Source organism: Struthio camelus, chromosome 4 (genome assembly GCF_040807025.1).
Source record: "Struthio camelus isolate bStrCam1 chromosome 4, bStrCam1.hap1, whole genome shotgun sequence".
Classification (NCBI taxonomy): Eukaryota; Metazoa; Chordata; class Aves; order Struthioniformes; family Struthionidae; genus Struthio; species Struthio camelus.
In genome coordinates this window covers 22,663,764-22,679,761 of record NC_090945.1, presented here as the reverse complement: position 1 = coordinate 22,679,761, position 15,998 = coordinate 22,663,764, and the positions used below count along the sequence as shown (strand labels likewise).

The window sequence follows — 15,998 nt, the reverse complement described above, 5'->3', positions numbered from 1 at the left end:
ATTAAAAAACAAAACAAAAGCATCCTACAATGGTGCAGCTGTATTGAGAAATATGCATTTTTCTTTCCAGTGACTTCACTGATAAGCAAGGAAGATTTCAGACAACAAAACACCGCCAACACCATGTGCCTGTCAAATATATCATTCTGCCCATTTTTAAATGTCCATCTCTGAATTTATCATTTTGTGAATGTCACAAGGAACCAAAGTTGTGATTGTGGAAGGGAGGGATGCGGATGGGATATGGCTCTGAGGCAGAACAAACAGTCAAATGTTTTCTCCTAGGAAGGCCCTTTTCCTGAAGGGCTGATTCCTCATAGCAGCCTCCCTGCTGGCCACGGTGGCAACTCACCCTCCTTGGATTAGCATGCAAAACAGTCCAACGGACAAATTTAAGCTACATGACAAACAAATGCTGCCCGAATAATAACTCTCTCTTTTCTCTTGGAAAAGGGAATAGGTCAAGCTCAAAGTGCCCCAGACTGGATTCAGCCCACAGGCACAAGTTTTCAAGGCTGTAGCTGGGTTTGTAATGGCACTACCAGAGGACAATCTTATCACCAATACAAAAGGTGCACTAATGCCATCCAGTCACATACACCCACACTCCTGAATATACTGTAACCCTTTTTCTCAGTTTGTTTTCTAGCTTAACTAAGAGGTTCACAAGATTTTTCTCCCAACCTTTGGGTACCAATCCGAGAATCAATGTACAATTCAACCGTGAAACTATCAACACCATTGTCTGTATAAAGCAAAGGGAACAGAACTTACATCTTCTAAAAATGCTCTAAAAATGCCTGTGCTAGCTTTACTGAAAAAAAACAAAAAAACATGTCCTTCAGCGCAAGTAGTAGAGATCTATGTTTTTGAAGGAAAGGGTCCAGAGGAAAATTACATATTTGTGGTTTAGCTGGGAGTCATGATGTCTATGCGTATGTATAGTACGTAGTTACAGATTCATAATAAACAAAGCTTTCAAACAAAACTTTATACAAGTTCTCTAAGATTCATCTCCTGCGTATAAAAAAAACAGTAATTCATTTTAATCTAGCATATTATTTATACGGTTCTCGAAGCCAGCAGTGCAATTATCAAACTCTTCTTTTTAGAAAGCAAGTATCAAAAGTAAGCAAAACAACAAATCAAAATGCAAATGAGAAGTGGAGCAACTAGCCTAGTATTGATTCCTTGCAGCCATGTTTCTCAAGAGAGATGTTTACGTTCCACTTCCCAGTTCTATGGACTAGTCTATTTTACATTTAAAATGACTTAACTACAAAAGTGTAACTGACTTTACAGAAATAAAAAATATTTATCAGAAGCTAGGCTCACCATGGAAAGAATTTTTGGATGTTTAAGAGAATATACAAAACCAGTGGAAAACAGTCAGAGAAAATCCTTCAAGGTTTGCTTCGCATCTTACTTTTGGGACAAATTATGCAAAAAATGACAACATTTATGGCAACTCTTAGGGAAATCTCCTTTCCTCAATACATTGAGAATGCTGCTACAGTTATCAGGGATATTACAACCAGCAATGTTTCACTTGAACTAGAATAATCTTGTCCTATGTTTAAAGAAAGGAGAATAACTTAGTGTGGCAAAGAGTAGCGTCATTTCTATACCAAAAGATATTTTCCTGCTCCCAAGTAACCCAGAAGAGTAAAATCTAAAGATTCAACGTCACCCTTATCAGAATAGAAGGATTATGCTGTAATTGAAACAGAGACAAAAGGTGCAACAGCTAATAAAGCTGCAACACCTAATAGACCTGCCTTTACAGTTCTTTGCCTCAGCCTCAGACAGACCATAGGATCCGGTACTTAGTATGTCACATGTTGAAAAATAACTGACAGGTTAGCACTAAACAGTTAAAAATATTTTAATCTCAGTTATTCTTTTGACATCTCACTCACTTTTATGGCTGCTAAGAGCTCTACAGAAAGCAAAGATATACTATACCGCCCTTTCCCCAACAAATTCTTCAGGTATCAGAGGTGGAAACTTTCAGCCTCTTCACCTTAAACATCAACTACCTATTCCCAGCAACCTCGATGACTAAAAGAAATCAAATGCCTCGTAATAACAAAAACTACTGAGAATGAAAAAAAACTAAAAAGTCAGTCACAATGAAAAACACGTGATGTCCCCTCATGTGTTTTTGCCGAAGTTCAGAATCACTACTGCAATTCATTTCACAAATAGCTATTACAAAACAGTTTCTATATTCTTGTTGCTGCACATTACTGTTCAACTACATGCTGTAGTTGCAGCTGATTGTACAAACTGAACCTGTTATTGTGTAATACTCATCAAATTGGCTTTTATGCTAACTATGAAAACATGTTCTATTACTGGTTTATTTGGCTTCCCTCTTTTATTTTAATTCCCTAAAAAAGACTATGGTTACATTATTTATCAAGGGTATTAAAATTCCATTAAGTTCGTAGAATGAACGAGATTTAAAATTCTTAAAACGATCCGATCATCTAAGCAATGAAAACAATTAGAGGAAGTGGTATCTTCTATGTACATGAGGCCCATAGATTTCTGTCTCTTTAAGAGGTAAACAAAAACTTAGGTATATATAATCTGTACATAGCAGAAGAAAGCCAGGGCACTCCAGCCTTCAGAAAGGGCAAGGAGAAGGAGGCAGGAAACTACAGGCCTCCCCTCCATCCCTGGAAAGATGATGGAACAGCTCATCCTGGAGGTCATCACTAAGCATCTGGAGGACAAGAAGATGATCAGGAGTAGTCAGCATGGATTCACCAAGGGGAGGAAATCATGCTTGACCAATGTGATAGCCTTCTCTGATGGAATGACTGGCTGGGTAGAGGAGGGCAGAGCAGTAGAGGTTGTCGACTGACTTCCGCAAGGCTTTCGTTGCTGTCTCCCATCACACCTTCATAGGTAAGCTCAGGAAATGTAGGTTAGATGAGTGGACAGTGCAACGGGATTGCAAATGGGCTGGATGGCCGAGCTCAGAAGGCTGTGATCAGTGGCGCAGAGTCTAGTTGGAGGCCTGTAGCTAGCAGTGTCCCCCAAGGTACAGTCCTGGGTGCAGTCTTGTTCAACTTATTCATCGACAACCCTGATGAAGGGACAGAGTGCACCCTCAGCAAGTTTGCTGATGATACTAAACTGGGGGGAGTGGCTGATACCCCAGAGGGCTGTGCTGCCATTCAGAGGGACCTGGACAGGCTGGAGAGATGAGCAGACAGGAACCTCCTGAAGGTCAACAAAGGCAAGTGCAGGGTCCTGCACCTGGGGAGGAATAACCCCAGGCACCAGGACAGGCTGGGGGTTGACCTGCTGGAAAGCAGCTCTGCAGAGAAGGGCCTGCGAGTGCTGGTGGACAAGTTAACCACGAGCCAGCAATGTGCCCTTGTGGCCAAGAAGGCCAACGGACTCCTGGGCTGCATTAGGAAGAGTGTTGCCAGCAGGTCGAGGGAGGTGATCCTCCCTCTCTACTCAGCCCTGGGGAGGCCTCACCTGGAGTCCTGTGTCCAGTGCTGGGCTCCCCAGTGCAAGACAGACGTGGAGCTCCTGGAGAGAGAGTCCAGCGGAGGGCTACAAAGATGATGAAGGGCCTGCAGCATCTCTCCTAGGAGGAAAGGCTGAGAGAGCTGGGCCTGTTCAGCCTGGAGAAGAGAAGACTGCGGGGGGATCTCATCAATGCGTACAAGTACCTGAAGGGAGGGTGTCAAGAGGATGGGGCCAGACTCTTCTCCGTGGTGCCCAGCGACAGGACGAGAGGCAACGGGCACAAACAGAAACACAGGAAGTGCCGTCTGGACACGAGGAAAAACTTCTTGACTGTGAGGGTGACAGAGCACTGGCACAGGTTGCCCAGAGAGGTGGTGGAGTCTCCTTCCTTGGAGATGTTCAAAAGCCATCTGGACGCGATGCTGTGCAACATGCTCTAGGCGATCTTGTTTGAGAAGGGAGGCCGGACTAGCATGATCTCCAGAGGCCCCTTTCAACCTCACCGTTCTGGGATTTCTGTGATACGTAACATATTCCTGAGGACATGCCTTTAGAGCATGAATTTATATAGCTGAGGATCTGTTTATTTTCACTGCAACAGGAAAGAACTGTGTTATTAGCTTTAAAGTCTATTAATTTTTTTGTTGCTGTAAAAAGTGAAATGAGAAATTAAGCTCAGAGAAAGTACTGCGCTAAAGAACTACAAAGCTGAACAAGCCTGATTCTTATTTCACATCTGATGTATACAATTACTTAACTAATGTCCGTTGAGCTACTCCTGACTTTGCTACAGTAATTCAAGTGGAATTCAGAAAGGATTTACTAAATCCACATTGCCTCCACATTCATAGTAACTCTCTTCAGATTCTTGTGAATTTATGTGAAGTCCTATGCACAAACTTGGGGAATATAAGACAAAAAGGACACAATGTCTTACAGAGAGGACACAAAAACCCCACATTTCATTATTTACCCTCTCTGTTCAAAGAAGAGAACAAAAGATGATGCAGTTTTTCTTTTCCCACATGAAGTATTTAACAAGTTCTGTGCTGATGTTGTGTGCGACTATGAAGAAAGAGGAAAAAACCAGGAAAGACAGGCCTTTCCTCCTTTTTTTCATGAGTAAGAGTATGCTTCTGAATAACTGACCTGAACCCAACAGCGAGGACTTTGATGAAGTGTAGTGCCAAGTCTGCGTACTACCAGTTCCCTGGACAATTTATGAGAAGTTTCCAGTTCAAAGTATGGAAATCAGAGCTAGTTTGCAAGTAGAAACTAACACATTTATGAAATCAGTCTGACAATTTGTGTTTTTGCTTTGTGTCCCAGACAGTCTTGCATCTAGCTTGCCTCTTGACCTGCTGCAAAGCCACCCTTCCTTGCCAAGATGCAGCTCCATATTCTCATAAGCTGGTCCAGGCACATGTTCTTCAGGAGTAAGATAAGCTTCTGCCATTCTGCCCTCCAAAGCATAGCAGCTCATGCTAGTCAGCAACACCATGGTTCCTGTCTGATTGAGGCTATGCGAACAGATCTGCACACAACTGATTCAGGGCCTATTAAAGGTGACATGACAATGTTTCCGCTTGGCAGTCCTAGTTACCTCTAAACATCATGCCTTAGAAAGCCATTCAGGGACAATGTGTCTTGTTGCCATGAGAACTTCATTTATCACCTGAAGGGCTGCCACATGTCAGTAGAATCTGCTGTGGCCTTTTGGGATGAGATGAAGATTCATCAGCGTCACACTTGAGCCTGATGTAGTTGGTAATGGATCCTGTCCTCTTGCCATATCTTACTACAACATCTACAGAGCAAAGGGAGGAGATAGCAGCAAAAAGGGAATGATGTGCCCCCATGAGTCAGATGTGTTGGCACTACCAATACAGCTTCAATCGTGGATGAAAACCTGAAGATTATGGTTATTTATAACAATCCTATTACCTTACACGCACTATTCCAACTTTTGCTGTTTATAGCTCTTGTCAAATGGAAGAGGGAAGGTAAAGGTAGTAGCTTTGCAATAGCTACAGACAGAACCAGTGGAACTCTGATTCAGGCATATACTATCCCACTAAGCATAAACTCTGCAAGAGCAAATCAACCTAGAAAAAAACATTTTTAGCACATTTGAATCAGCAGTTTTTCAGACTGCATGAGGATTTGCATCATCTGGCTACTAGGATCTCATAAACCAGATTTACAAAAGCAGGCTCTAGATCAAAGATGGTGTAATAGTGTTATATTGCCAAAAATACCTGGATTATTAGGTTAGAAATTAGAGAATGCTAAAATACAGCTTTTACCTAAAGTTAAGATAGCACTGGGAAATCAACATTCCCCAAAAGAAGATAAAGCTCAGAAAGTAGAATAACAACAATGGATTTCATTATGAAGAAACAATTATTTTCCTTACAAATTTTCTTTCCAAATTTCTAAATGAGAAAATTGGAAGTGTTAGCACATGTAACAGCTGTAAGAGTAACAGTTACACATGAAGACACAAATCCTTCATGCGTGCTTTGTTCAATAAAGGAGGTAAGCTTTTAATACAACTTGAAGTGTAATATGAAAAGAAAAAACGATAGGTTCTCCAAACAGAAAGCTTAACCCACATTCAGGACTTCCATTTTGAACTCTGTTGTTAGCAAGCTGTAATAAGCAATAAAAGAAGACCTATACACAGTGATACTGTCTTCTTGTTGTTCTTCAGAGTTAAAGAATATGAGATATTTTAGTGCTTTTGTAGTGCCTTCTACTTATCAAAAAACAGTTATGGTCCACATAAGTTTTTTTATTATGTTCAAGAACAGCTTCGCATCACCTGGATGAATCAAGGAATAGGATGAATCAAGGAAAAGGAAAGCAGCTATATCAACATAATTGTGTTTTTTGCAGGTTCTTTTGTTTTGTTTTTAACTTATCCTGGCATTTTTCTGCCAATCACCTCACTCAAGATTATGGATTCCATGAATGTGATTTTTATTCACTCAGAAGAATCCTGGCTGACTCTGCAAAGATTACTCATTAGAGCTGTCAAATGTTCCTTTTCAGCTGTCATATGGACTTGATTCAATCTAGAGTCCTGTCAGTGAAATGCTCTTAACTTCTAACAAGCTTTTTGGACCATTTAATCATCTGAAACATATGCTATTGGAAACTGTACTGAGCTTGCTTATACAAGCACACTCTGCAGGCTTACTCGGTTCATGATCCCATAAGACGCTCTCTAACCAAAGGCTAAATGTGCAGCATGACTTACTTAAATTATTACATTTTGCCACCTGAAATAGGAGCTTTAGCAATTACATTTTGGGCTTTGATGGTTTTTAGGTCTGTAGGTCCTGTCTGAATCTTTCTGGATCTTGTAAAGAGTTTGAGATGATGTTGCAGAATGAGAGGGAGTTCAGGTGGTTATAGAAGTCACAGAGGGGAGAAAGGCACTCCTTGAAAGCAGGACACAATTAACAGTATCACACTCTTCCACCCCCTTCAGATTCAGAGTCATAATTCTTCCCCTATAGCACCTAAGTAAACAAGGCTTGCTCTTTGATAAATGCAGGTCCCAACTTTTAGATAACGGCCTTGCTTTGGAAGTGCAATAGGTGGGGACCTCCTCCATCCTTCCAATGACACTGGGTCACCGAGCACCTCAAAATATAAGAAAGATGACAAGAAAGAACTCCTACACCTTCTACTCTGACAGTATAAGATTCACTAGCAACATACCGGGGAGTTGGATCCTAGATATCCAGGACAGATACAAAGATTTTCTGTATGCCTTTTAGTACATACTTTTTTTTGTTTCCTCTAAAAGGAAATCCCAAGGAGAAAAAGTGGGCTTTGTGTAGAGAGATCACTATGGGGAGAAAATTCACCGTAGAGTGTTCCTGTTGGTCTTTCTCTAACGAGGACGTTCGCAATAAGAATAATGGACATTTGTGAGGATTTCTTCCAAATATTCCTTTCATTGTAAAGTTTCAGTATCTCCAAAAATTTAGGCAGGTTCACAGAATCATCAGTGTTCTGGTGTCCTAAGAGAGTATTTTGGTCACCTTAATCATATTTGCATCGCAGTCATCTCAATTATAGTAAGAATCCAAGAAATGCAGCAGTACTTAAGATCAGACTACTGTACAAAGTACTACTGTTCAGCTTAAGCGGTTGGAGCTGTGTTACTACAGAAATTGAGCTGTTTGTCCCACTTTCCTACCACAACATAATAGAGGAAGCAGGTCAGATTACGGACCAACATAGGAAAAGGAGGCAGCTGAGACTTTAAAGGTAACTGCTGGAAGACGGAAACACCGATATTACCAAAGACTGATCAGGAAGAAAGGGCGCAGAGCCTCCAGGAAGTTTCCTCTAAAAGCCTGAGCTTCAGCGCATGTCTTTTGCATAATTTTAATTCTCACTGAAACTGTAAAAGTCTGGACTGACAATAACATACAGAATCATGAGTAAGTAGACCTCAGTAGAGTACTTTTATTACATAAAGGTGGGTACCTAATCTTATTTCTTATTTTGGCCTGTTTATTGGGGGGGGGGGAGGGGGAGCACAAATTCTGCTACTATGAAGGAAACAGTATTTTAGTGTCACTCCAGGCAAGGATGTCTGCATATTTTTGAAGTACTTCTGAGTAAACAAATGATAGGAATAAAACTCTTCTGCCCCCCAAATAAAAGTTATATGTTGAAATGCTATTTATTTTTAATTTTATGCTTATCCAAAGAATAAGCATGTAAACCAAAATTAACATATGTTTTCTGTGAAATACAGAATTCAGTGGCTGGCTTTCTGCTACAGTTACTTTGATACAAAGAACAGAGGAGAGAGAAGCCAGAAGTCAGAACATAAGTGCCGAATATTGCTAAGGAATACTTGTAGATGAAAATGATGAGAAAGTCCTATACTTTCTAAACAAACCTTCATATGTACGTGATGTAAGTGTTAAGTGTTGGAGATCTGAAAAAGGAGAACATAAAGTACTGTTTCTGATCAACTTTTCTTATAGATATTTCTCCTACACCATTCATTAGTCCTCACATCTAGATAGGGGAGTAGAGAAGCAGAAATCATGAAGCAAAAAATGAATAAAATAAAAAGATCCTGCAATACTAACTGAATTAGTTATATGGAAAGTAATCTCTGGACAGTCTCTACAGATACCCTGCTTTCAGATATATCTTGGAACTACACCTGTACCTGAAGTGAAAACATCTCCCACAAGGAAGATTTTCATGACGCTTCTGTGTTGGATACAAACACAATCAATAAGGACTTTCCAGCTTCTTAGGCATTGAAGAAACAGTATGATTATCTTTGAATTACTCTTCAAAAATATTCAGCTCTCCAAAAATAATGGTGTGTACACAATTCTGAATAATAGGAGTATATTCATCTTCAGTAATAAGACAAATCTTAGTATAGGGCTTTAAAAAAAAATCCAGACTTCAAATTACGAGAAAACACCATACCCCTAAGTAATTCTTATGGTTGATTACTTCTGTTGCCAGAAAAGTGACTCTATCTTTAACTCTAGCACTGCAGTCATGTTCCTTTTTGCTTTTCCTTCCTAAAGAACTTTTCCATGTTATCCTTGTAGGCAAATGAAATCTCTTCCTTTAAACAGATCAAACTTTTTGACATGTGGATGCCAAAGTTCAGTATAGTATTTTAGAAGTGTCTTCTGTTGGCAGATACAAAATAAACACTGCTTTCCTCTTCCCGATTGTTACTTCCCTGCATCTGAGAATCACATTTGCTCTGTGTACTACAACAACCAAATTAAATTTGTGTTCTAGTAATTATTTTCTGTTATCACAGACTTTTCAGAGTCACTATTTTCCAAGATACAGGTCCTCATTTTTTAAAAATGACATATATACTTTTTTCTTAGACATGTGTTCTTGCATCTGTTTGCTCTAAGGCTGCTCATTCAAATGACCCCACCATATCAAACTTTTCATATCCACTTCAATTTTTTTCTTCAAGACTGTTGATAAAAATATTGAATCAGATGTCTTTAGCACTCCACCACCAATACCTCCATCAGGTGAGAATTACCTTACATTTTGTCATTATCTGTTTTCTTAATCCACCTAATATGCAGATTTTCCACAATAAAAACATTAGCAGCAGTACAACAGTAATACAAATAGCACAATAATACAGCAGTAAAACAAATGCCTTAGAGAAGGCAATTGACGTTACCAGCCAGGTTCGTGACTTGATTAGAAGGATATCAAGTGCACGTGACAAGATCTGTGTCTACCTCAGAAGCATTTTTCATGCATAAAAATGATCATAAACTTCTATATGCTTAGCCGTGCATCAATACATGCATTGATATCAAGAAGTACATCTGTATATTAACATGAACTATCACTGATTTCAATTTGAGAGAATCTGAAAAAGCTAAATAGCTGGATTTTGATTTACTCAGCTTCCCTTCCTTACATTTGTATAGTGAGAATAATAACCAGTAATTTAAATTTTCCTATATGAAGTCAGAACTTGCTACCTTGCACCTAGTTCAAAAATTATTATTCTAGTAGAACAAGCTCAAAAGATAATTCAGATGAATAATAAAGCTCCCGCAATACATACTTAAATGTATTATCTGTGAAAGTTTGGTAGATACGTTGACTCTTGAAATGATGATCTTATGTCACAAATACTTCCCTAAATGGCAACAGAAAACACATATTAGTTTCCTGGGGTTTGTGTTGAATATTTTATAGAGATTTTTGGGAGACTCAAATCAGGAAATGAAATGAAAATGTTTTCATGAATAACTCCTTAATACCCACATTTAAGAATTTCATACTCTTTGGAAGAAAGCCTTCGCATTTAGTCTCTTCCTAATTCTCCCCCCCCACTTCCAGATCTTTTATTCCAATGCTACATCAAAAAATGAGAATAGTCATGTCCAATTTTAAGCCTCCTCTGCTAATATCAGAGTAACTTTTGAAGTTTACTGCATATGAATACAGACTACATTGAAAGCCTTTTTCAAATGCCGTCCTAAGATTTCAATGCCAACTGCACAACAGCACTCACTCAAAAAACCCATCAAATCAGAGACGAAAAGGATATAAAAATGACATTCTTGGAAAGCCAAAAATAGGTATGTCAACTGATTGCTAAGAAGTTTAGTTCTGAATTCTTTCTTCTCATGAAGAAATAATTTAACATTGAATTCTTTTCTTGTTATCTACTAATTGGACACCTACCCTGGAAATGCAAAAATAGTCATCTGTAGATGTTTTTCAGAATCTTGTGTCAATACATTTTCTGGGAAGGCAAACAGAAAATCTTTCCAGTGGTCTACAATTTTACCAACTCCATTGGTAAAATTGGCAATTCCTCTAAAGACAAAAATCTTGCTCATAGGAAAGCTACAACATGTTCACTCACAGGCTGAAATCTGAAAACGCGATTCATCACAGCTGTGTTGTTTTAGCCCAACTAGAGGGAAAGTATCAAAAAGGTAACCAGAAAGGATTTTTCACCCAAATACTTCTGGTGATGGTTTCAATATATTATTACATTTGAAAGATAATTAACTGAAGAGACCTTAATACACTAAACAGGAATATTATTATGTACGTATTATTTTAGAAATAAAGTTAACTCGAAAACTGACCTTTAAACCACGTCACTTTTGGAAGTGAGATTTAATCAAACTAACTAGGAAGAGGAATAAGACTGAATGAAAAGAGAAAGGATTACTGAATAGTAACTTCAGAAAGCTGCCACCTTACAATGAACGTGTACTCAAACATACAAGTAACTAAAAATCTACACTGCGACAAAATGAAGAAAAACAGACACTGTGTTATGAGAAACTGTCCAATAAATTAAACTAGATTTCTGTTTTCCTATAGAGAATGCACTTGTAAAACTGTACTTCAGAACTATTTCATAAATTATACATATTCATTGTACATAGGGGAGTTCCTTTTCAAAAAAATCTGTTATTTTCTAGGCTACTAGAAATTCATGAGTTGTAGGCAACTCAGGACAAAGCGTAGGTAAAGGGCAAAAAGTATGTGTTTTAGATTCATGGACTTGCTAATATTTTTAAACGCACATACTCTTTATCGTATACATAATGAGAACAAAATTTGTTTACAAAGGTTAATCTTTACCATTTTGAGCTGTTAAATCTGAATTGCCTTGCTGTATGTACTGCCTTTTTCACTTCCAGTGCATTCTAGTATGATGGAATATTACCCACTGGAGCTCTTTTGTTTTGTTTTTTATGGTACATGACCATAACCCAGAAATAAAAGGTTCAGCTTGGTGTACAAATACATGCATCTAGAATATTTTAAGGGTTAATTTTTAGCTTGATCACCTCCCTGAACAGGCTCACTACATGACTGCCAGAGTAGTGAGCAGGGTGGAAAGCAAACTGCTAGAGTGCCGCAGCCTCCCCTTGGATCAGTCCAAGGGCCACGGAAGTGCACCGGTGCTGGCCAGCGGCTGGACAAGCTGAGCGCAGGAACGCTTCGTGGGAGGCAGGGAGGGACAGGGAAGGAAATGGTACCGATCTGGGTGAGGTGGAGACTAGACAATCAGCTCAACATGCAAACATCAAAGCGTCCAACCCAGTACCTTATGTGAGAGGGATTTGAGAGGCCTAAATTACTACTTTTGACAAGAGCTACCTTTATTGATTTACAAAACCAGTCGCTTGCTTTCAAAACACATTTATGATTTTCTTCCAAGACAGAAACCAGATACAAAGTGGCCTTCACTGCTACATTTATATAAACAAGGAACTTTGATAACCAAGCTAATTAAAGTGTTTTTCAGGGCAGATACACTGCCATGGTTGGCAGAATAGTTTATAGTGGAAATTAAAAAAGGGATAGACTACAACGCATATTGTCAAGCCTCTGGCATGTAACTCCATCGCGCGAACACCAAAACACCTCTCATACAAATCTAGAATATGGTCTTTTCTGAACAGAAATCATCAGCAGTGAAAGATTTTGGTTTTAATCCTCTGAATTAAATATCTACCTCGGCACAGGTAAGAAAGCATGAAATTTGTGTTGACTTCTATAACACTAACTGTCTGTCCCCAAAACCACTGTCATATCACTTCAGCACTACCACTTTGCATCAGTTCCTGTTTATTATTAGTTTTTATTCACCTGCCTTGGCTTGAACACACTCATGAATATACTCTAGCAATAATAACTACAGCAAGACATAGATAAACTAGTCTGTGGAGTAAGACTAGCCCTATATTTGCAACCATTGCTTTCAAAAACTGAAGATGAGTTGCAAACCCTCTCTGCAATAAGTTGCACACTCCCTTGTTGTCCATCACTTTACGCTGCCCAATTTTGGCTAGGACAAAATATCAAATGGGAGGACCTAAAATAATACAGATAACGCTACTCTTCCTCATTTCCAACTTGCAGGTGAAACCTCTAACCTTTCAGAATGTGTGAGAGCGCTTTTTCAGGGATTCCAAGTTCCATTTGAACTGCAGGCTTTTTGTTTTCAAACTACAATTACTATTAAAAGGGAGAAACTCTTTCCTTCCCAAGCACAAAACAATCATATTAGTCTAAAAATGTCACGCAGACCAACTTCTGTTAGTTAAAAATAAAAAGGAGAAAGACTAACAAGGAAGAAGCACAAGCAAATTGTCAAGTGTTTTCAGAGTACCAAATATACATGTTAATTTAAAACACTCAGCAAGATTACCAGTTTTCCTGACAACAACTTTTAAGGATGTGCATGGGGATAGAGTGACAAGATAGGCAGGAAAATCCTAACCTTCTATTGCAGATGTCTCAGGTATAGCATATATTCTTATAACAGAGAGACCTCGGCAGACAATCTAGTGTCTGAAAAACCCAGATCCTACTCCTTCAAGAGCAAGGTCCTTATCTGTTCCTCTACTGTTTCACACACAAGGAAACAGAAAACTCTCCCAAAATCTTTTTTAATACTTCCCATGAATGCTGGAGTAGAAAGAATACAGTCTGGAAATAAAGGGAGAGGAGCTTTCTACTCTGTGCACCTTTTCTACAGCGGAATAAAATCTCAAACACAAAATAAAACAGGATAAAATAAGCATCTGAGTAAAAACAGCACTAACTTTATCTGCAGTGGTCTGTCTCATTTTGCAACATATGCTATTAGCTGACATCCTTCTGCAAGTCTCAAAAAGTCATGAGCAATACTGGAAATAACTCTGCCTACGCACTGCTCAAAAAAACCCAAACACCTGGCATAGACAGCTCATTGATGACAGAATAATAGCTCAGAAGAGATGAGACCAGTACACTTTGCTTTATGTGATCTGTTGGGATATTACTTTTCATAGAAGAATCTGAAAGTAGCACTACATTTGAAAGAAACAGTCTTGCCATTTGGCTTCCTCATGCTTGCTATTTCTATGCGCCATTTTGTATTTTCCCCTTAACTGCCGAAACTGGTATTTACTGTAGAAAGCAATTAAATGTTCCTACCAATATTGGGATGCTTCAAGAGGCGACAGATTCTAGCTTCCCTTTCCAGTTTCTGGTGATCTGTGACAAAGGAAAACAAAACAGTTTTAGAACAAAGATGAACATCATTCTGTGTATTACTCAAGAAAATAAAAGCCGTATCTGATGCAGTCTTTAAAACATACCTCCTTTATTTATTTTCATTAAGATTTTACATTCAAACTGTTTGCAGTGTTGAACTAGATTACTGCATCCAACTGCTTCTTTGATGGACTAGTCAAGGTACATTAAAAAAAAAAAAAAAAATCAACCTGCTTACGTAATGGGGAGAGCAGGAAAAAATTCCCACCATGACCTATCAGGGGATAAATCATGCTACAGCATTAATCAAAATAAAGACAATCTGAATCTCTAGCACGACCCTGCATCTTAACCTGTTAACTGTTTTAATGTTATCTAATGTACGATGTACACCATTCGACATGTGACAACAACCCCAAGAGCATGCCAGCATTCCAGCCACAACACTCTCCCACTATATAATGCTATAGAAATTGCAGTTATCAATGACCAGTAGTTATTCTCCCAGCAGGTCTAATCTCTCTCACAGGTTGATTATTCATTAACCTGAAGATACCCTGAATACTTAAGTCCAGATGCATCATCTCCAGGCTTCTCCTCTCCCTGCTGTTTGACTCATTTTAACCTTTGAGCAGAAGCAGCAGGCTCTAGGTTTGAACTTCTCTCGTACACTGCTGAGGTATAATGACCCGTCTGGAGATAAAATACTGCTACTTACATAGGGCTCCATTTTACTCAAGTGGTTTATTTAAGTACCACACTTTTATAATATTTGCTTCAAATACCACCATTTATAATACTACTTCTGCTGTATTTTGGCTAACACTAAGTTATATAGTTATTATTTTATATGATAAATGAGAGAGTATTTAGGAGTGTTTGTGCATAATTATTTATACTGGAAGTATGTGGAGGTCTCAAGCCATGTTAAAATGTCCAGGGTTAGACAGTGTACAACACTCACAGAATCTACAGTTTGCAACACAATCTAAAACAAAGTTTTCTTTGGGCAATGTGGATGGGGAACGAAGATAGAAAGACAGACTACAGTAAGAAGTATTAACAGAATCTGATCACCTGAGTACAAACAGCTTATCTGAAATAATTTAAACATGGTGAGAAGAAAGATTTAATTTTATATTTACATCCATACAAGGCAAATCATCTCCACACTCATATTATCTGCACTACATATGAGGCTAGAGTACTTGTGCTAAGTGGAATAAAACTCCTAATGTTTCCTAACTCTTATTAATTTAACAATGCAGAGTTAACTTACTGGACAGACTCATACAGTAGTGGAGTAGTATTTTCAGATTTTAGTTTTTAGAAATTAATACAGATAAGTTAGGCAGGACTGATTTTAGACACTGATTTCCTGATTTTGTAATTATCAGCAACAACCCTCACCCTCACCCCACACAGGCACAGGTTACCCAGGCAACAAATTACATAATTTACAGAGATTTAAAAATAGCCAGCTACTGCCTTCTGCAGTCCTATAATGCCAACAGACTTCTAGTGAATTTATCCTCATTGCCGGCAGTATAATTTCTATGGAAGCTATGAATACTAAGCTCTCACGAAGAGGCAGAAAAACTGCACAGATTCAGTTTTACAGTATTAGCGAAAACTAATTTTTCAAAATTAGAAGAGAAATAAACCTTAAAATGTGCATGGAGATGGAGCTATATTGTTATTATTTTAACTGGCTCCAATTTGATATCTAAGTAGTAATAATCATCATCATCATCACCACCATCAGTCCTTCACAGGAGCTCTAACTTCAGATGTCATAAAAGTAATTTGGGTTATACTGTCTCTGCCATCCTAATTATCTGTATTACATTTGAGAGCGCTCCTAACAACTAAATGGGGAACTCTTAACTTTTATTCCAGCTCATAAAATTTGTAGTCTACCCAAAAAGTTGTGTGTCAAATAACTA

The 15,998-nt window shown here is 38.5% G+C and overlaps 1 protein-coding gene across 15 annotated transcripts in view; it reads right to left on the bottom strand.

Moving 5' to 3' along the window:
* CAMK2D (calcium/calmodulin dependent protein kinase II delta) overlaps nucleotides 1-15,998 on the bottom strand; it is a 191,296-nt gene that overhangs the window by 92,474 nt on the left and 82,824 nt on the right. For all 15 annotated transcript variants that reach the window (XM_068941784.1, XM_068941771.1, XM_068941786.1 and 12 more), the window contains one exon: nucleotides 13,993-14,052. In XM_068941784.1, coding sequence (XP_068797885.1) covers nucleotides 13,993-14,052 — 60 coding nt within the window. The remainder of the gene's footprint in view (nucleotides 1-13,992; nucleotides 14,053-15,998) is intronic.